At 36.2% G+C, this 23,299-nt stretch overlaps 3 protein-coding genes across 3 annotated transcripts; 1 reads left to right on the forward strand and 2 right to left on the reverse strand.

Moving 5' to 3' along the window:
- Nucleotides 1-7,997: 7,997 nt before the first annotated feature.
- Nucleotides 7,998-10,961, forward strand: LOC111920554 (protein SYM1). The gene is made up of 4 exons (XM_023916137.3): nucleotides 7,998-8,494; nucleotides 8,832-9,060; nucleotides 10,392-10,516; nucleotides 10,619-10,961. The coding sequence occupies exons 1-4, from the start codon at nucleotides 8,150-8,152 to the stop codon at nucleotides 10,700-10,702; spliced, it is 783 nt and encodes a 260-aa protein (XP_023771905.1). The 5' UTR covers nucleotides 7,998-8,149; the 3' UTR covers nucleotides 10,703-10,961.
- A 4,132-nt stretch (nucleotides 10,962-15,093) lies between these two features.
- LOC111920555 (uncharacterized) lies at nucleotides 15,094-17,151 on the reverse strand. Its single transcript, XM_023916139.3, has 2 exons — nucleotides 16,956-17,151; nucleotides 15,094-16,393 (listed from the first exon to the last, which is right to left on the reverse strand). The coding sequence occupies exon 2, from the start codon at nucleotides 16,377-16,379 to the stop codon at nucleotides 15,408-15,410; it is 972 nt and encodes a 323-aa protein (XP_023771907.1). The 5' UTR covers nucleotides 16,380-16,393; nucleotides 16,956-17,151; the 3' UTR covers nucleotides 15,094-15,407.
- A 2,194-nt stretch (nucleotides 17,152-19,345) lies between these two features.
- On the reverse strand, nucleotides 19,346-22,106 carry LOC111920556 (probable polyamine transporter At3g19553). Its single transcript, XM_023916140.3, has 2 exons — nucleotides 20,827-22,106; nucleotides 19,346-20,105 (listed from the first exon to the last, which is right to left on the reverse strand). Exons 1-2 carry the CDS (start codon nucleotides 21,816-21,818, stop codon nucleotides 19,574-19,576), a joined length of 1,524 nt encoding a protein of 507 aa, XP_023771908.1. The 5' UTR covers nucleotides 21,819-22,106; the 3' UTR covers nucleotides 19,346-19,573.
- Nucleotides 22,107-23,299: the final 1,193 nt, after the last annotated feature.

A 23,299-nucleotide genomic window follows, 5' to 3' on the forward strand; every position in this document is an offset into this window, starting at 1 on the left:
GAAGACTTTAAACTAATAAAAGAATTAACTTTTTCTTTATTTTATAACTTATGGATTTAATTATGGTTACATATTTTTCTTTAATGAAGTGACTCTTGAACTTCCATAACTTGAGGACAAGTTATGGAGTCATAGAAATTATTCAATGACACACGACTCTTCATTTTGTAACCATTGCCAACTATTATGAGTTTTATGAGTCTTTAATGTGACTCTTCATGTAACTTGAGGACAAGTTACACAAACACATTTTATACTCAACTCTTAGCTTAAAATGGATTGAAAACAACTATTTCACTCAACATTTCTATTAATCTAAGCAACTCATAAGAACAAGATAATTCAAATCAAACTTTTTCATGTAATTAGTCTAAACCTTGAACTAATACAAAACATGAATCTATTGACAATTATCTTTGAAAATGGATTAGCATGAACATTACCACATCAAAAACAAGTTTATAAGTTCAAAAACAACTTAGGGTAATGTTCCTAGTCCATTTCTAGCCAAAAAAACTCGAAAATATGCTGTCTGGGGTCCAACTCGTCGAGTGCATGAACCAACTCGGCGAGTTGGATCGAATTCATCACTTTTTAGGCATGGACTCGCCGAGTCTCCTGATGGACTCGCCGAGTCTGATGGCCAGACAGCACCAAATTCGTTTTTTCAGCTTCTATTACAGGTATAACAAGAAAACAAGCCTAGGCTCTGATACCACTGTTGGGTTTTGAGCATTCTAACACTCCTAAGTGTACATGCAACCCTAAATACCTTGGATCTATGTTTTCTCTATTATACATGCAAATAAGAACTTCCAAGGTATTATCCTAATCTAGCATACAAAACATTGAATGTAACAAGATAGAATACATACCTCTTGATGTAGAAAGTCTTCATGAAGCTTGAGTGCCTAGTGCCCCAAGTGTGACACCTCAAATGGAATCACAATCATCAAAACACTTAGAATAGCTTGAGAGAATTCTACACTTCATGAAATCGGCTAGCCCTCTCTAGAATAATACTAGTCACCGATTTTGCCAAGAATAATGTCTTTATATAGTGTTACAATTAGGGTAAACTCTTAATTGTCATGGCTTTCCATTTCCTTGGATCCATGGGTTCAAATACACCATGGAGCATCCATGGACCATCCTATGGGTTTTAGCCCAACTTGATTATCCATGGAGCATTAGCCCACTATACAAGTATGGATGATTTACACAATCAACCCATATATTTAATTAGTCTTCTTTTGATCACTCAATTAATCCTAGATTAATTCTTGATCAATACTAATTAAATAATCTCATTATTCTTATTATTAATATACTAGAACTTATAATATATTAATAACCATAAGTGTCTTATTTCTCTCATTTAGTCTATCCAAGTGCATGATGGTATGCAACCCAAATGGACCATGCCGGGTCGGGTCAAGTCTTACCAATTATAGTTATGGACTTAGACATTAATCCAACAGTTATATGGGAGGAGGTGCAGGACCCCGATATGTTGGGGCGAGGTTGGCCAGAGAGTCATGGGGAGCACCGAAGTAGTGCTCAATGTTGAATCATAAAAGTGACCCTCTTGAACTCAGCTACCACAACCTCTTTCTACTACCGCAACGATTCAGCTCCCGCAACCAATCCAGCACCCGGAGTCAATTCTCATTCTACAACCGCAACCAGGCTTTTGCTACCGCAGTCTACTAGATTTCTTTACTTGTCTTTTATGTAATCCACTCTATTATCCAGTATGCCTTGCACGACTACTTATAGAGTAGTAGTCTAGTTCAGAGTCTCTATAAATAGAGACTCATTCTCTTGTACTAAAAAAAAGAGTCTTTACACTATATCGATCTCTACACTCTCTTGATCACTGATAGCTTACGAATTATTCTGAATATATTTCTAAGTTATCTTCTTCATCTTTACTCTTCTTACTCTCAACTGTTACTGAAACGTATCTAAACATAACCTCTCTTCGTAGCAAGTCTTTAAGACTTAATCACTAAGTTCGATCTTCCTTATTAACTTGGAGTGAATGCATTCCTCGTTACGAATCAGCTTAAGTGTATTCTTGATATAACAATTGTTGTCATTTCTATTTCTTTAAATTCCGCAACTAACTCTCTAACTCTAACTATATTATTATTGAGCTTTTAGATCCTTTGAGATTAACTCTATTCCGCAATATACTTGTTCTAACGTTTATTCAAGTGTGTCTCCAAAGTTTTTCTCTCAACACTCAAGACGACAGAGAAGATTCAGTAGGTCCGGAGCAGGCTTCAGACTGCTCAGAGTCGGCAGAAAAGTTACGCCGATAAGTGTCGATTAGACCTGGAATTCCAGGTCGGGGATATGGTTCTCCTGAAGGTGTCGCCATGGAAGGGAGTCATCCGATTAAGGAAGCGGGGCAAGTTGGGCCCGAGGTATATCGGACCGTTCAGGGTTGTAGCCCGGGTGGGCAAGGTGGCGTATTGACTGGATCTGCTAGCCGAACTCAGTCAGATCCACAACACTTTCCACGTCTCTCAGCTGCGGAAGTGCCTAGTGGACGATACGGCGGTGGTACCCTTGGAGGACATTCAGGCTGATGGCAGCCTGAATTACATCGATCAGCCTGTAGCGATACTTGACCGGAAGTCGAAGGATCTGAGGAACAAAAGTGTAGAACTCGTGAAGGTGCAATGGCAGCACCGGAAGGGGTCGGAGTAGACTTGGGAGCCGATGATTGAGATGATGGAGCACTACCCCGAGCTGTTTCAGGATCGAGCGGCAGACTTCGAGGACGAAGTCTAAAATAAGTGGGGGAGATTTGTAGCACCTGGTTCTTGGTATGTATTATGTTATTAAATCTTCATTTATTTTTGCATCTTTGGCCTTGGACTCGGCAAGTCGAAGGACTGACTCGCCGAGTAGAAGCGGGATGAGCCGCGGGGTTTAAGCTGCGGACTCGGCGAGTAGTCGCTGTTTGGACAAAAACCCTAATACAGGGGTTTGCACCCTATTTAAACGACCTTATGCAGCCTCCTTTCCCCCTTTATGCTCCTAAACACTCCTCATAGCAAACCCTAGTCGTTTTTGAGTAGATCTAAGGCTTTTGAGTGATTCTTGTGATTTTTGATCTCAATGAAGAAGGAAGATCATAGAAGGATTAAGAGGGGACTGAAGGATTCGAGTTTGGTTCATCATTTGCAATCTTTGGAAGGTATAAAGTCTGAACCTTGCTCATTCATTTGTTAGATCCCTCTTTGAGGTGATTTAGGGCTTTTATAAGCCATTTTTGGTGGCCAACCATGTTTGCAAACATTGTTGGGGGTTTGAGCTTCTGTATCATGTCATTTTATGAGCCACAAGTCAGATCTAGGTTGCTTTTTGCACCAAGGAAGGCCCCATGCAACAAAAGAACCATTTTAGAGCCTTTTAAGCTCTAATGTCCAATGCATGCACGTAAAGTTTGTAACTTTACGTGCTAGATCGAGTTTAGGGGTCTGGATCTATCATTTGGTTAAGTGTTGTACATCAGAAATCGAAGTTCTTAGTAAGGAATGTGTTAGACTCGGCGAGTCCATTCCTGGACTCGGCGAGTCCATTCCTGGACTCGGCGAGTCCAAGGGTTTTGGTCCCATATCAGTGAGGGTCATAAGGACCAGTTGAGTGTGGAAGGGTTTTAGGAGTCCCGGGGAGTGACCCAACATTCTGGACTAAGCAAAGTGTTCTGGGAATTCATGGTACTCAGCGAGTCCAAGACAATCTTCATGGTACTCGGCGAGTTGTTCATACAACTCGGCGAGTCAGGGTAGGACATAAGTAACGGTTGATGATGAACTCGACGAGTTGTTCATACAACTCGGCGAGTCGGATGTGGATTCAGTCGGTGTTCATTAGAAGGAAACTCGTCGAGTCATCGCCTAACTCGATGAGTAGAGACGGGTATGAGGTCTGATGGAAGGATAGGGACTCGACGAGTTGGTGAGACAACTCGGCGAGTCAGGACAATTGGAAGTTGACTTTGACTTGGTCAAGGGGGTAAAATGGTCATTTTACCCTAAGGGTAGATGTCAGTTTCTGACTAAGTGTTTTGTGGGAATTATAGCCGGAGGATTTCCGGAGCAGCAGCGGCAGCAGTCAGGTGATTCCCGCACAGTTCAGCAGATACGAGGTGAGTTACCTTCCAGTAGGGGTGGGTCTAAGGCCACAATGCCGGCCCACCATTGAGGAGTATTTAGAAGATAATTGTCTTTGTGATAATTTATCTTGGTATGGTATGCGTTGGTTTTGAGTTATATCTGTATGATATGTTACATGATAGGGAGAGTTTCCCTGATAGTGGTCCTTAGGACCAAGGGGTAGGTCAGTACCCGGATATGTCTGACTATGTGCTTATATTTTGCTATTGTATGCTAGTGGTAGGGGGTGGAATAGTCCCCAGTTACCGGTTGAAAGATACCGATGATGATTACCGGTTGAAAAATACCGATGGTATTGTATAGTATGTGGTATGATGGGGGAACTCACTAAACTTTGTGCTTACGGTTTCAGTTTTTGGTTTCAGGTACCTCTTCATCTAAGGGGAAGGAGCCGGCGGCGCAACATGGCATCACACACACTCATATATGATTTCCGCACGGTGTTTTCTGGGATTGTACTCTGATATGACATTTGTTCATGGTTGGGGGTTTCAAATATGATACTTGGTTTTGAGATGACGTGTTTATACAATATTTTCTAATGAATGTTTTATGAATTAATTAATCAAAATGAAAATTTTGGGCTTGAATTTTGGGATGTTACACACTCTCTCTCTCTCTCTCTTATATATATATATATATATATATATATATATATATATATATATATATATACATACGGGGGGAATTCAATAGTTTGAAAGCTTTGATATTACAAGAGAATGACACAATTTTTTATGTATATTGCTTTGCACACCAACTTCAATTAGTGGTTATGGTTGTAGCAATGAAGCATGATGGTGTTAGTGATTTTTTTGAGCAAATTTCGTTGGTGGGTAATGTTGTTTGTGCCTCATGTAAAATAAAAGACTTACTATGAGATCAAGCAAGAGAAAAGGTGCAAAAAGGCTTGTTTAGTGGTGAACTTGAAACCAGGAGATGGTTAAATCAAGAGACTACACTTGTTTGAGCGGGGGATATACGATTGGGTTCACATTACAACACACTCACAAGTTTGATGAAGTTGTTTGAGGATGTTCTTGTAGTTTTAGATTTTGTGAAAAGAGAGGGAGGGTCATTGGCAAACCGTCAACAAATGTTCGGAATCTTTTCATATTTTAAATCATATGAGTTCGTGTTTTACTTACATATGATTTATGCCATTTTACGTCTCACAGGTATATTGTCAAAGCAACTTCAAATAAAAGATCTAGACATTTGAGAAGCGACTTCGATGGTTAGATGGACAATGGATACATTGCAATCTTTTAGAAACACGAGGTTTGCTAGCATTTTGACAAAGGTATCATCTTTTTGTCAAACACACGATATTGATACTTGGGATATGGAAGAGTTGTATGTTGGTTTGAGAAACTGTAAGACTACAAAGATTAATAGATTTCATTTTGTGGTTGACATGTTCAACATGGTGGTGGATATGCAACTTACAGAATATTGGGGATCGATTTAGTGAAACAACCACCTAGTTACTAGAATACATGGTGCTTTGAACTCTTGTGATTCATTTGCACAATTTGACAAATCAAAGTTGTTGAAGTTGGCTAAGTTGTACAAGTATGACTTTGATGATTCATATATGATAGACCATAAAGGACAACTTGAGATATTTATCACTCTTGCATCAAAGATGAGCTCTTCACTAGTTTGAAAGGAATTTCTGATATTTCTCGTTTGATGGTTAGTACAGGGAAACATCGGTCTTATCCTTTGCTTTATAAGCTTTTAAAGTTGGATTTGATATTACCCTTAGCGACCGCAAGTGTAGAAATATATTTTTCGAAGATAAAGCTCTTGAAGACTGACTTGCGCAACAAAATTGGCAACGACTTTTGAACGACGCGTTGCTTTGTAATGTTGAGATCGAAACACTTGCGAAAGTTGAGAATGAAAAAGTAATGAAGCGGTTTCAAAAGATGTATGCACGAAGAAGACAAATTTAAATTGTAATAAATCGTTGTTATATTTTTAACTTTTTATGTAATGGATCGTTTTTTTTTTGTATTAGACGTAATGAATGATTTTTCAGTTTTATATTATGTTGGACCGTAAAAAAAATCGAAAACACCTATTATCAATTATGGCATCCGCCCCTGAGGGGGTTAAATGCATTGTAATTCGTCAAGAAGTTAGGATTGTCGGCATACTAAACGCAATTGGATGGAGACTAGAGGATACCAATGGTAAGGATAGCAGGTGTGCCGTAGGGGTGCGTATTGGTGGTGACGGAGGAGAACGGCTGTGGGTCTTATCGATTTCGTATGCTTTCAAGCGAGTTAGAGATAGATAGAGCGGAGAAAGGCACAATAGATCGGTGAGAGAAGAAATAACGAAAAGGAGGTTCACATATGCGTCCTCTTATTTTTAGGTTTTAATGACAATATAAGAAGTCGTCATACGTTATTTTTTATAAAAATAAAAAAATAATAAACAAAGAAAAGTAAAAATACTAGGTTATTAGAGTTATGCGTAAATTACACCACTCGTCCCTCGTGCATATGTCAGAAAACGTGTTTAATCCCTATTTTCAAAAATTAACTCGGACAGTCCCTCGTTTGCTTAAAACTTGCACGCTTCGTCCCTGATATGCATTTTTGTTGCGAATGTAGCCCCTGCCAGATCTAAAATGACCATAATGTAGTCCCACCCCCACCCCATTTGTCCCTTCCTAAATCTCCATTTGCCTCGCACGAATCCACTCCCCTTAAAGTAAAAATTTGGCCACCGGACCACCACCTTGCACCACACACCTGGATCTACCTCTCAATAACATCACAAAAAAAAACCCAAAATTCCCGTCAATCGCAAACCCTAATCCCAAATTATCATTAAATCTATTAGCTTTAACGAAACCAATTCAATCTTTTACTTTGGCCTATAGAGCAAATTAAGATCACTACGATCAATTCTGATTCCAAGACCAGGAACCTTATTATTGATCTTGAGATAAATCGCTTCATCAGGCTGGACACGAAGCACGATCTTATTTGTAGCCTTTTTCAAATCCATTTCAAAGTTTTGTTTGTAAAGATTACCATGAACACATCGATTGAAGCGTTAGGAAAGAGGAGACATATCTAGTGACCTATTGGAGGGAGAATAAGAACATGGGCTATAACATAAAGCCTTGCCATCGTATTCTCTGGCCACTTTATCCACCACTTCATCAACCTCAATTTACAACAGATTTACAGACGATGAGGGAATGAGATATGAGCTTGAAAGTGGGGGCAAAAGAAGAAGACTTCTCTGCCACCATCGCCAGAGAAAGGAGGAGAAAGTTATGTGGTCTCGCCGAAGAGTTAGGTTTTGGGTGGTTGGCGGTAATGGTAAGAGTGAAGGAGACGAAAGCAACTGGGGAAAGGGAAAGAGGGGGGGGGGGGGGAGGGGGGAGGGTTTGGTAAAGATATTTTTTTTCTCTTTTTTTTAAGTCTAAAAATGATTAACAGATAAAAGAAAATTAAAAAAGAAATTATTAAGGGCAAACTAGTCTTTTTATATCTAAAGGGATAAAGGGTGCAAGTTTTAAAAAAACGAGGGACGGTCCGAGTTAATTTTTAAAAATAGAGACTAAACATGCTTTTTGGCATAAGCATAAGAGACGATTAATTTAATTTACCCTATAGTTATTTTTAAACCAAAACCAAAAAATAGAAATAATTCGAGTTAGAAAAATAAGTACGAACCAATTACAAAGACCACCCCAAAAAAAGAAGGACCATTAATAACGACACGAGTAATTCATTAGTTATAATTTAAACAAAAATCATAATCAATTGTACACGCGACGGCGCGAGTAAGACACAATTTGCAGACGCCAGCGAAACACATGTCTCCTTCCCCTTTCTTCCGGAAGCCATAAAAAGCCGTTTCTTCTCTTCCCTTCCCTTCCCCTGAAAATCAAACCCTATTTCACAAAGCCATATTTCTCTCTCAAAATGAACACCAGCGTCCTAAGAAATGGCAACAAAGTTCAAAACATATGGAGAAGCCACTCTGTTTCGGGTTCAATCGGTGTTCCGATTCACAGAAGCCATGTCCGACGAGAACCCCAACTTTCCAAAGCTTTTTACTCCCGATTTCCTGGTCGAAAAACCAAAGATTTGGAATTTTCTGTTCCAGTTCGTAGTATTAGTAATAAGACCAATGGTAAAACGCTATTGGCTTCTATTACGAATAGTGCAGCAATTGGATGGTATTTGGGCATGATTAAAACCCGACCCATTCTTACTAAAAGCATCACATCCGCCCTCATTTACACTGCTGCTGATTTTACATCTCAGGTACTTGTACTTAACTTATATCTAATGTTTGTATTCTGAATCTTCAGTTTGTTTGGCTATTGAATTTGTTAATGATTTGTTCTTGCAATGCATTTAATGATATTTATTGTTTGGTTATCTCCACAAAGTCCAATCTTTCTCAATTCATTAATAGTACTCATCTCTGAAAGGGAATCGAAGATATATGTAGATTGTTAGAGCCATATATAGGTTATATTAGAATCCAAAGATAATGATGTCCCATGTTAATTGCAACTTTCCAAGCTGAATTACATTAATATAGAGGGGTATTCGTTTGTGGTTTCTCTTTCTCAAATTGGGTATAATCAATTTCCAGACAATGACAAGGTCTTCTTCAGAGGCTTATGATGTGATAAGGACTTTTCGTATGGCTGGATATGGTATGATCATATTAGGTCCATCACTACATTTCTGGTTCAACTTTGTTTCAAGAGTTCTACCAAAACAGGATCTTATCACAATATTTAAAAAGATGTTCATGGGACAGACTATATATGGACCTATAATGACTGCCACTTTCTTCTCTGTCAATGCAGCCCTGCAAGGTATGTTTTTTTAATCACTCTTTATCTTGTTTTTCAATATTAGCTTTGAATTTATTTTCCGAAAGAGTTATTAAAGAGAGAAGGTAGACTCCAACATATATACAGATGCGAGTAACTCCAACATATATACATAAATATAAGAATAGACTCCAACACACACACACACACATATATATATATATATATATATATATATATATATATATATATATATATATATATACAAATGGAGTAGACTCCAACATATATAGAGACAAATACGGGTAGACTTCAACATATATACAGATAGATGAGAGTAGACTCCAAAATATATACATATAGATGGGGGTAGACTCCAACATATATATATATATATATATATATATATATATATATATATATATATATATATATATATATATATATATATATATATACACACAAATACGGGTAGACTTCAACATATATATAGATAGATGAGAGTAGACTCCAAAATATATACATATAGATGGGGGTAGACTCCAACAGATGAGAGTAGACTCCAACATATATACATACATATAAGAGTAGACTCGAACATATATATAGACGGATCCTGCAGATGAGATGAGAGTAGACTCCAACATATGAGAGTAGACTCTAACAGATGATAGTAGACTTCAACATAGACTCCAACAGATGAGAGTAGACTCCAACATATATACAGACAAATGGGGGTCGACTCCAACATATATATAGACAAATAGGGGTAGACTTCAACATATATACAGACGGATGAGAGTAGACTCCAACATATATACAGACAGATGGGGGTAGACTCCAACACATGAGAGTAGACTCCAACATATATACAGACAGATGAGAGTAGACTCCAACATATATACAGACAGATGGGGGTAGACTCCAACACATGAGAGTAGACTCCAACATATATACAGACAGATGGGGGTAGACTCCAACACATGAGAGTAGACTCCAACATATATACAGACAGGTGGGGGTAGACTCCAACATATATACAGACAGATGGGGGTAGACTCCAACACATGAGAGTAGACTCCAACATATATACAGACAGATGAGAGTAGACTCCAACATATATACAGACAGATGGGGGTAGACTCCAACACATGAGAGTAGACTCCAACATATATACAGACAGATGAGAGTAGACTCCAACACATATACAGACAGATGGGGGTAGACTCCAACATATATATATATATATATATATATATATATATATATATATATATATATATATCTATATATATACACACACACATATGGGGGTAGACTCCAACATATATACAGACATATGAGACTGTGTCTAAATCTATCACATCTCTCAGGTGAAAAAGGCAAAGAAATTATGGCGAGATTAAAGCGAGACATGTTGCCGACAATGATCAATAACGTGTTATATTGGCCGATATGTGATTTTATCACCTTCAGATTCGTCCCCGTTCATTTGCAGGTAATAATACGAATACCATTATTACATTTTCTTTTTATTTTTTTAGAAATGATTTAGATATGTATTTAGTTTACAGTTACATATTGGTTTTGAACAATGCAGCCACTGGTGAGCAACTCGTTTGCGTATGTATGGACGATTTACATCACATATATGGCCAGCTTAGCAAAAGCAGGCGCCAACTGATAAAGACATTTATTCAGTCAAATTACAAGTCAGATTTATACAAATTGTTTACATGTTTACAACATAGCATTAGCAATTTAGCATTAATGATCTCATTCCCAATTTGGTCATTTTAACATCTTACAAACAAGCACAAGTGTCTTCAGGCGCTGTTTTGTTGAGAACACAACAAATTTGTACATATATATGGCTTTTGGTGACTTTGCATTATCGAAGTTGTGAACATTATGATTCAAAACTAAAGTTATTGTTATTATTATTTTTTTAATTTATTGTCGGCAAGAGACGATAATATCATTTTGAAACAAAAATTTATAACGTGATATCTATGACATTGTTTTTTTATATAATTTATTTATGTTAATATGATAATTGTAGTTAATTTTTTAATACAAAAGTTATTTGCTTTTTATGATTTAATATTTCATCTTTCTTTCTTCAAATTTTTATTATGTTCCAACACTATCCCCATGATGGCTATACTTGGGGGTATTATCGAATTTAACTCAACCCATCAAATACTCTCTAGTGTCTCATGTGGAGTAAATTTCTTTTGATAAATTCATTGCTTAAATTGAAATAATGTGGATTGGAGTCCTGACTTTGAAAGGATTAATATGGAACATGAGGTGAAGTCGAAAACTATGATTCCTAAGATAGAAACACTCTCAAGACTCGTATCCCAATCCCAATACCATCCTACCTTGTTTGTTTCTGCTTTTACGTCTGAAAATGTAAAACACGCATCCTGCCCTTTCATATATTAATAACTTTTATTTGAAAGGGTTAAATACAACAAATAGCAACGTATTTACATTTATTTATTTTTATAGCATTCTATTTTCATTTTTATACATATCTAAAAACTCCGTTATACAATATACAAAAAAAGTCATTAGTTAAATTTGACAACATACTTTACTCCTTTCCGATCCCTCTATGATTTTATGGTTCGTTAATTTCTTTTCCAAAATACTTACTATAATGTATTTTCTTATGTCAATGAGTCATGATTCGGATGATGACTTGTTCAAAATAAATAATCTAGCTATTTTTTTAAATTTGATTTTATGTTTTATATATTGCTACCTTCGAACAAATAATTGAGCAAAAAATAAAGGCATAAGAGCAATGAGGCAATATTTTATTCTAGTTATCAAATTAAATCTTAAGAAGTGTCCAACATCCATTGACTAAGATATAACTAATTGACCAAGCTATAACTAGAAGAGAAAACTTCATAAATGGTCATGTTGTATTCCGAAATCTTAAGTTTAGTCTCTAAGTTTAAAAGATCTAATAGATGGTCCATGTGGTTTCCAACTTTTAACAAAATGTCCTTATCAGTCACGTCGTTAAATTTTGTCCGTTAATTAAAAGACATTTCCGTCATTTTACTACTATAAGACCAGACTGAGGCCGCACTCCCCTTGCCACATAAGCACAAACACCGGCCCATGGGTGCGGTCCAGGTGCGACGGCTGAGGCTGCGATGCGGCTTTCAGAGGGAGCGGTTCTTGCTTGATTTTGATTGGTCAGCCTATTTTGACGGTTGCAAACAGTCATAATTTGGGTTTTTTTTTTATTTTATTTTAAACCTTTAACATCTATTTAAACCTTTCAAACCTTCATTTTTTTTTTATCTTTCTACTACATTACCTCTCAAAAAAATCAAAAAAAATGACTTCGTCCGATTCTTCTGAAGAATTTGATGTTATGCTCGATGTTTTTGTCGTTGCTGCTAAATTTGCGGAACAAACGTATGAAGCGGCATGCAGTAGGACATCTGACTGTGCTGAACCCGGAGCCCGAAGATTTATTTGTAGAAATTGTGAAGATGCAAACCAACGTCTGATACAATACTACTTTTAAGAAAATGCCACTTTTCAAGGATACTATTTTAGAAGACGTTTCTGAATGTTCAAACCATTGTACGAACGTATAGTCGAAGATCTAACAGGGGAGTATGATTTTTTTCGAGCAACGGCCCGATGCTAGAGGTACACTCAGTTTCACCCCTTTACAAAAATGCACAGCTGCACTTCGTCAATTAGCATATGACATCTCTCTTGATGCGTTGAGCGAGAGTTTTAGGATGTCAGCTAGGACTGCACGAGATAATCTACACTATTTTTGCAAAACTATTATTCAGTTTTATGGTCCAAATATTTACGTAAGCCTACACGCACTGATATCATGAAATTGCAATCACATCATGTTAGCGTACATGACTTTCTTGGAATGTTAGGAAGTTTAGATTGTCTACATTGGGCATGAGAAAATTGCCCTACCTCACACCATGGTCAATTTACCCGAGATGATCATGGACATCCAACGGTCATATTTGAAGCGGTGGCATCACATAAACAGTGGATTTGACATGCTTTTTTTGGTTCTCCTGGATCCTTTAACGACATTAACGTTCTTAATCGTTCACATATATTTAACAACATATACGACGAATTAGCACCATATTCTTCTTTCCAATTGTGTGGAACACCATATAAATATGGTTATTATCTAGTTGATGGGATATATCTTGAGTATGCAGTTTTTGTTAAATCATTTACGTGTCCGAATGATACTCGTCGGAAAAAATTCAAGAAAGCTTGAGAAAGAGTCAGGAAGGATGTCGAGCGTGCTTTTGGAGCTCTCAAGAAACGTTAGTTTATATTGAAAAAACCAGCAATTTTTTTTCAACGGGAAAAAATGCATGAAGTAATGTATGCATGTATAATACTGCATAATATGATTATAAAAAATAAAGGAAGAGCGATATGTGAGTATGATGAAGAGGAAACCATTTCTGCGACACAAGCAATAGAAATTGGGGGCGACGAGTACATTGAAAAAAGAGTAGAGGTTCGTTGAAATGAAATATTTCACAATCTTCGTATGTACTTGGTGGAACACGTTTACGAGATTCAACACATTAACCTCAATTTGGATCTGAATGATGACTTGGAAGACGGGTTCTCGAAGGACGACTTCATGTAGTGTGTTTTATTTTTAATCGTTTGATGTATGTTTTTTTAAGTTTGTAGGTTTAAAATTTCTCGTGTTTTTTTTTTGTTTTTTTTTCTTTTAAGTTTTTTGGATTTTTTTAAAGCAATAGAATGTAATGTTACTTTTATTTTGAAGTAATGAAATGAATCTTTTTCATTAAAAATATAGTTTTTATTTAATTAGAAAAAAATCAAGTGTGGCACCACTTCTTCGGTGTGACATAAAATCATATTTTTGTGGTAAATGATGATGTGTCACCTATGTGGCAAATGCAACTTTTGCGGCACCAACCATTTATGAAAAAAAAAATTATTATTTAAAAAAATAAGAAATGATAAAATATAATTATCATTATTTTCAAAGGGTCTCTCTCCCTCCCATTTTTCACTCTTTCTTCCTTTTTTTTTTTTCTCTCGATCGCTGTCAAAGAAACCACCTGAGTGGTTACTGATTCTGACAAGATCAAAAGGGGCAACAGCTCTCGTTCTCATCTTCTTCCTCTTGTTAATCTAAGTTGCTAAACACACATTTGATTGTCGAGAAACACCACCCAATCACCCGGAACCATTTTCTGACCTAGTTGCAATAGTCGATCGTTGTTCCTCTGTTTCCGTTCTTCTTCCTTCTTCAGCAATTAGGCTTTAAGCAAATAGTCGACTGTGTGGGAGCCCATGCTTTAAACAAAGAACTGAACAGTGTCAAGGCGGAAAAAAAGCTACTGATATAATAAACTAGATGACATTATCTTTCCTCATCTGAAGCAAGATATGAATACGAGGTCACGAGAAATATTTTCAGAAACGGCCTATCAATTTTTGTTGATCATTCATATCTCCACATTTTCTTTTTCATATTTACCACGGTCATGTAAAAGAGCATTTAGCTCTAATGTATATACTAATTGACACACATCTAATCTCGAATACCTAAAATCCACAAAAATTTGGTTGTCAATGTAAAATATCTGCTATAAGTTTATGTTCGGAATCACATAAACTTTGGTTTAAATACAATAGTAAAGGTTTGCATTAAGATTGTGTTGATTGTTTGTCACATGTAAACAAAATGATATAATTAATTAGTGCAAGTCATGTACACAACAAAATGATATAACCAATTGCGTTTCGTTAAGTAGTAACAATTATGACCCAAATCGATTGTTATTTTTGTTATTTATTGACATCAATATATTTATTTCTTTTAAATTACTTACGACACATGAATATGTATAGTTATTTATTTGTTCAATGTGCATTTATCCCAAAATAGAAAATATAAATTTACTGGATATATAGTTTATTTTTTTTATCTACAGTACAAGTTTGTCAAACACCTAACAAACAAAGCTTGCTTTAATGTTTTTACTAATTTTCGAATTAAGTCACTAATGAAACACTTGGTACTACTAAACATGTAAACATTTGTTAGATTTGGCATGTAAACAATAGTATGGGAAATGACTAAAATGCCCTTCTTTTTCTCAACATAAAGCATTAGAAGTGAACTCGAGAGAATATACTCAAACTTGGAGGTATATCCCCATACGCTATACAACACTAAAACAACTAATAAAAGATGCTGGTGAACTCATTGAAACTTGAAAGCCCCCATAAACAATTCAGAGACAAGTTATCAAGAAGCATACACCTCCAAGAATCAAAATTCTAGTTCTACCACAAAGAATCACAAAAATCTAATTTTATTCTTCAAAAGTACTAAACCGTAATTTCTCCATTTGCGTTGACCAGTCAACTCCAAGTCTACGTGGATCACACTCCATCGCAACACTAAGATCCAAAACAGACGAAACTACCCTCGGCCCATTTACAACAGAAGCAGTTTGACTTTGACTTTGACTTTGAGATTGACCAAGCCTTGAACGGGCTTGACTGATACAAGGCTCGATCAATCTTTTCAAATAAGCATCCAAACCAACATTTAACAAATTCGCACAATCTTCCGAAACACTTAGCCCCTCACCTTCCAACTTTTGTCTCAAACACCCCCTCAAGTATCGACTATCGGGCAATTCAAAATTGTTCTGACACATATGGGCCCGCGAAGCGTTCGCGGGCCCATGGACAGAAGCCCGGTACAAGCTCTTTCGGGTTTTGCTTAATGAAATACCCAGAGGAGCTGTAACCGGGCTTCTGCTCTGAATCCCTGGGCTCCCGGAAACAACCTCTTCGCCGTCTTCAACCGATAGAACCTCAATTGGCGGTCGGCTACCGAGAGAATGAAGTTCGGTTGGACTTTGGTGGAAATCGGATTTACCGTTTGGCCCGAGAGGGCTAAAACGGTCTTTTGACTTCTGGTCCCGTGGGGACCGGCTCTTGCGAGGGGACGAAGGAACATATGACTGCAGATTGTTCCTTTGTCCCCTCGCAATCTTGACATTGAGGGATTTTGTGAACTTTTTGAATGTTGGTGGTGGGGTTTTGGATAGAGTGGCGTTTTTTACGATTGAAGTGATTAATCGGTTGTGAAGAGGGAGATTTTCTCTACCGATTGTTAGGATCAAGAATTTGAGGAAGTTGTTCTTTGCAAGCTGGCAATTGAGGTATTTGTAGAGTAGAATGAAGTATTTATCGGCTCTTTGTTGTCCAAGTTTTTTATGGAAAAGAGCTTTCAGCTCTAATGTATCGATTCGTGTATACTGATTCGCGCCCATTTAGTCTTGAATACCTAAAATCCACAATGTTTTGATTGTCAATGTAAGATGCTTGTTATGATTGTAATGGAAATCAATGCAGGATCATATGAATTTTGGGTTTAAAGTAAAGGAAATGCTTCGCAATCCAAAAAGGGGCGTATGTTTGTTTCATTATTTCAAGAAAGTAAACTCTACAAAGAGGCTGATAACCAAGATATTTATGTAATCATATAACAGAGTTTCAGATTGCTATCCCTAGTTTAAAGATTTATGAGGGTAAAGAATGTTAATTTGCCACTTAGAAAATCTCGATACGAATTTGAACTAATGCATTCCAGCTACATCGAGTATCCTTTCAACTGTGGAAATAAAATTAAGAAACTACTTGTAACAATCGAAGCTTTTCAATGCTCTAATGAAATTCTCAATTTGTGTAAAAACTGATCGATAACGAAAACATGAACTTAGAAGAACTCGATAGCATTTGTTAAATGCGAACAAATCGTGGAAATATCGAAGTGATTGCGATCTAGTGTGACACTTTAGTTAAATAATTCAGCAACAAAAATAGCAATCGGATGAGAGAAAATCGACCTGAATTGAATCGCGCTTGCTGATTTCAGCAATTGAATTGTTGCTCCGAGGTTCTTCGATGGTTTTGTTCGAATCGACGGGTCAATTTGAGTTTATCTTGCGATCGTAAGTTCGATTTTTGAGTAGGATTGAAACCCTAGAATTTGGATTTAGGAATTGGAAAACCCTTTCGTGAAAACGTTAATGTAAATCGCTACTTATGCAAGAACAAAGACGACCCGCTTGACGATATATTGAGTAACTTCATAAATAACCCCCTAACTTAACATGGATTGCAATATCAACCCTTAACGTCTATATACTATTTTCCTCATTGTTTTGACACTAACTAGCTATTTTATTTGTTATGATGTAGAATTAGGATAGAATAAATAATGTATTAATCATCATACATATAATTCTGTTCCAAATTATTACACCCACTGTACTGACAATTTAATCGTAAATGAAATCACTTAATTTCTTTTGTTCATTTTTCTTGTTTTTGTTTTTGTCGTGTCATAAAACTTTTAGTTACGTTAATTTATAAAGAGTCATATATTCAATAGAACCTCAAATTTTAACAAAAACTTATAAAGATTTATCTGTATCAAACAAATCATAAATCCATAGAATCTCAAATCATAGTATATCATTGTCTTCGGCAGGGACGATTTAATCAGTTCGAGAACTCTAAGCGAACCAAAAAGTTAGGGATCTTTGGCCTTTCCTTTTAAACATGATTATTGATTATCTGATTAATAATAACAATCACCAAGACAACTACAAATAGAAAACAACAAATTGGAAGTAAATTAATGGATTATGGACTAGAAATACTTAGTTGCTTGATAATAGAAGATAATGGAAATCATAAAAACTTTTGAAATTCTTAATCTACCCGGAGCCTTTGAAATAAATAGATAATGATATCACTCAATATTAGGATCAAGAAATAAGTCAATAACACTTATTAGATTCTTAATCTACAACAAATCCACAACCACGGATGATGAGATAAATAGATGATGGAAAACATGAAAACTCAAAACTAGAACTAGAAGATAATCAGAATATCAGATAATGGAAATTGGAAGCACATATTGTTTCAGACTTTCAGTTCATCGGTTGAAGTCTTGCAATGCCACCCCTGATTTGAAATCGACTGATCGAGAATCACTAAATCCAATCATCGTTGGCTACTACCATTGGTTGCATTTTCGCATTTTAGACTAGAATAGAAATTGGAGGACATGAGGAGAAGCCGACGAGAAGGAAGAAGAACTAGAATAGATGAGTTTTTGTGGAAATTGAATCGCCACTTTGATTGTTTATTGTGGCATCAAGTTAGACATGCGTAATAATCAAATGATCGATTCTCAGTTTTCTAGACTACAATTAGTGAATAAGCTTTAAAATTTGGGGCCCTTTAGAATTGGGGACCCTAAGTCATTGTTTAGTTTGACAAAAGATAGAGTCGGCCTTGGTTCTCGGTCCTCGATGTGTTGATTAATAATCATGAAAGTTGGTTCAGTAGAAACGAAGTTCTCACTTGTATGTGTGTGAATATTGTCTTTTCGGTGTGACTTGGTCTAAATGCATAAACCATAAAGTGATTTTATCCATCCCCAACTTTCGTATTTATAACCAAGATTATGGTTGATAAACCCACGTTTAACCTACTTATCTAGGTACAGTGACCATAGTGTCCTTTCACCTTCTCTTTAATATATTATTGGGATCTTGTGGTACAACATAAACATAATTATAAAACATAATTCATAATTGGAATAAATAAATTTATTAATTAAAGTTAGAGTGAACTTTTCTTTTGCAATTCTTGTTTTTATTTTAGAATTTTGTAACGTTCCAAATAATTATCGATCAAAATTACACAAATCAAATATATTATGATAAAAGAAATAGTCATTTATCATTTTACTTGAAACCGAGATAAAAAACATTACAAAAACATCAAATAAAAATTTAAATTGCAAAAGGGACTTCTAAAAACCAGATAATTGCAAAAATCAATTATACTTGTAGACCAAAAATATAATCTACTCTTAGATTTATCAAGAACTTGTAAAATCAACCTTCAAAATCATAACGTTATTTCATGTAGAAACAAATGAAACAAAAAATCATGAAACGGAAACTAATAAAATAGTAAAAACAAATGAAAAAGAAAAAGAATATAACACAAAGGTTAGTTATGTTGCCAAATAAACTCAAGGGGCGTAAAACGCAATATGCAAAAAGCGTGTTTCCATACACCAATGATCAAACTTCATAGTATCACGACATTGGTCAATCATATAGTAACAAGTACATTATGCATCCTAGCCCTGCTTTTATTTCAACATTCTCACTTTACTATTAACAATCAATAACAATTAACAAATACACTATTCATTTAAATAATTGTTATATCATGTAAAAAAATAAGTTTTATAACATATCATAATCTTTTCTTTTAAGTACAACAAAAATAGGTTCAAAGAATTGTTTTACAACATATCACAATCATTCTTTAAATACAACAAGAATAAGGGTACACGCACCCCAAGGTGTCCCTACTAACATGTCCCACAGTCAATACTGAATAAATGTATCACCTCATTCGAACTTAACCGCATTTACAGATTTTCACCTCCTTCTGGTAATATTTCAGATACTTTTTCCATACTAGAAGATGACGAAGAATCCGATAGTAAACGGACCCCGGCTTCATCCGCCACGTGGCGCATTACATTTTCATCATCTTCCACATCACAATCATTTAATTTTACATCATCAATGGAAACAAAGTGGGCCCAATTTTTATTTTTCGCATGAATGATAAAAGGGTACAAGCAAAACCCTAGAGCAACAACACCACCGGTCACCAAGAACGTTCTTAAGGAAGCCAAACACATCACGAGTACAAGTAAAGTAGCTGGAGGTACACACAACATTGTTGCACCAAATGTTTTTAAAGGAACTTTATAAGGTCTATGAAGATCCGGTTTCTTTAATCTTAGTTTTATAAAAGCTGCGAATTCGAATAACATTCCAATTGCGTATAAAAAGTTGAGAAATTCCAAGATTTCTTGAAAACTCATCCATGATAGAAAGATGACACCCGTTGCTGAGCATAATATGCTGATTGTTGGTGTCCCATATTTTGACCTAGGAGGTTTTACGTATGCGGATAATAAGCAAAAGAATAAAGAAATAGCAACATACTTTCATATATTTGTGCAATATAGTGTCCTACTTGTATTTTTATTTTTTCTATTACAACATTGTACTTTTCAAAGCATTTCTTATTCAAATATTTTACTTTAAAATCTACCCAATTATAGCATTATACTTTCCATTTTATTTTGTTACGACATTATATTTTGAAAAATCTATCTAACTGCATTTGGATAACGTTGCTATTATTAATAAATGGATAGAGTATTTAACTATTTCATACATTTGTATTTGAATGATAATTCAAGGTATCTTAAAACCATCTCTAACACATTACACTATTTTTTGCACCAAAATGATGTTTTTTTTATGTAAAACGTTATTCGACCCATTACACATATTTTAAAACCAAAAAGAATATTATAATATATTCATTTTTCTAACTTACATGGATTTTTAAAATACCAATAATTTTATAAACTATATATTACTAGAGCACACATTAACTTTATAAATTATATTCTCGTTTTTCTAACTTATATGGACTTTTAAAATTCCCACAAAGCTCCCATTTCCCTCAAGTTCTACAATCCAAAAGCTTAAAGACATCAAATCCAATGTCTTTTTGGTACAAAACGCACCAAAGTTTTCAGCTTTTTCCCATTTTATACAACAAAAAGGGTTTTTTTATACAAAATATGCAATATTTTACCTGGAAGCAAATATAGAAGGAAGCATTCCGATTTCACTCATGCCAAGAAGTTGAAAAGCATCACTACTCATTTCAGCTTCAAACAACCCCAAATTCGACATAGCAGCAGCAGCTTGAATCCACCATTTTAGCCAAGAACCTCCGATCAAAAACCCGACTTCAGCAAAATACCCATCACTCCATTCACTGGAATCCGATTCCAATGACCCAGTTCCCGCCAAAAGTGGAATCAGATAAGAACAAACCACCACAATAACAGCACCATAAAGAGCTTTCGGAAACGTCCTACTAGGATTTTCAACTTCACCAGCTAATGTACTTGCTTTATCCCAATAATTCAAGTTCCAAAACATGCTATTGAAGTAACCCCTCCATTGAACTTTCTTGAAATCCAAAGTTATCCATCTTTTAGGCCTGATTTTGGGGATTGAAAGAATACCCATGACTGCAAATGGAAGGAGAGAGAAAGAAGCAAGAAGAACAGCAGAAAATCCGACGATATGAAGGCCTCTGTAGTTCAGATAAGTTAATAAGATAGTAATTGCTAAAAGGGTTGGAATTCTAGCGTATAATTGATCGAAGATCGGGAGTGATTGCTTTAAGTAATCGAGAAATAATACAGGGTAAAGTGCGTTATCCATAACTCCACTAAACCATTTCCAAAACCCTTCTTGGAAACCCCAAAAAGGGCCGAACGCCGATGATATCCAGATGACATATCCGCCGTTTTCCGGGAAGCTTGTGGCGAGTTCGGCTGTGATTAATGCTTCTGGAATGCTCCAGAAAATTGGGAAAATTAAGAACCCTAGTAATGAAAGTAGAGCTCCGCCTCCAGATTTGACTGAATCTTCTACACCAAATGGACCCCCGGAAACTTCGTAGAAAATTAGGGCGATTAGAGGTAGTAAAGTTAGTTTAGGGTTTGATTTCTTATCTGTGGTGTTCTTCTGATCATTGCTCAAGATCGTCTGTTTGTTTCCCTCCACACCCATGAAGTTTGACGATCGAAAGCTTGATCTTATGGCGTATTAAGTTATCACCATGGTCATGATTGAGAAGTCGATTAAATGGGATTAGTATGAAAGATTTTATGAATTGGATTTTGATTGTTCGAGGAAGCAAGTGAAGATGCGAATGGAATCAAAGATGAATCTCGTTGGAGAATAATCAAATATGAGATATCTTTCTTGCGGGTTTTTAATAGAAGTTCGTGAAGTATGGGGAGATTGTTTGTTTGACTTTTTGGAGAGCAAGTTGTGAGACGCAAAACGATAGATCTTTGCCCACTCCAATCAAAAATCAATCGATAAGAATTATTTTTAATCATTTTTTTTAAAACAATGTGAACCAATAAAAATAGACTAAACTGCACAAATGGTTCCTATGGTTAGCTCAAAATTGCCACTTTGGTCCAAAAAAGTTTGGACTAGCATCAGAGGTCCAAACTTTTCATTTTGTTGCGAGTTTGGTCCAAAACTTTAAGAAAATATTTAAAATGACAGAATTGCCCTCACTTTTATATTTTATCTTTTTCTTTTTTATTTCTGTATTTATAAGAAAATCTAAAATAAAAATACCACCACCCCTACTATCTCCCACACCCATAACCACTTTCATCTTCCTATATCCTCCCAATCCCACCTGAACAACCGATCGGAAAAATCAGAACACCGCCGTCACCATCACCGGGAACCACCATTGTTCGCCGGAAACCACTATTACTGCCTGAAATCGTCGCCATTTACACCAGAGTATGCCAGATCTTACCATCATACCTGTTAGCTCGTCGGATTTGTCTCCACCGATCATCGATTCATGGTTTTTAAACTGTCAGTCCCCTAAAACGACACCGACGACATAGAAACTGTCGGATTCGTCCTTCTCCGGCTCTAAAAACCCTTCAACGCAAGAAATCATCAGTCGTCTCCGAACCGATCTGTCGTCGAACCACCACCGGAGTCGTCACCCCCCTTTCTCTATTTGTTTTCTCCGATATGATTGGTTTCATGTCTAGATCTGGAGTCCCCGGATTCGTTGCCTTTCGTGGTCGCCCTGCAACATCGTTGCCATAAAACCCTATTCCAGCCGCCGCCATAAAACCCTAATCAACCGGACCTAATGTTTTTTGCAAGAGGCATAAAAACCCAAGGGTTTTTCAGCGCCACTTTCATCAGAGTTGAAGATCTGGTCGACTTACATCATCTCTCTGTCTTCTCCGCCGGAAAATCGAGGGTTTTCTAGCTACTGTGAGTGGTATCAACTGTGCGTTGGTGACGTTCATATCTCTGATCGACAATGTTGGTGGCGTTCATATCTTTGGTCGGCGATGACGAAGGTGGCGGCGTTTATATCTCCAGCGGGTGTTGGTGGTGGTAGTTCTCTGTGTAAAAATCATGTAGAAGATGGGTATTGTATAGGAGAGAGAGAGAGAGAGAGAGAGAGAGAGAGAAGGGAGATCGAGGTGGGGGTGGGA

This window comes from Lactuca sativa, chromosome 9 (genome assembly GCF_002870075.4).
Source record: "Lactuca sativa cultivar Salinas chromosome 9, Lsat_Salinas_v11, whole genome shotgun sequence".
In the NCBI taxonomy this organism is placed as follows: Eukaryota; Viridiplantae; Streptophyta; class Magnoliopsida; order Asterales; family Asteraceae; genus Lactuca; species Lactuca sativa.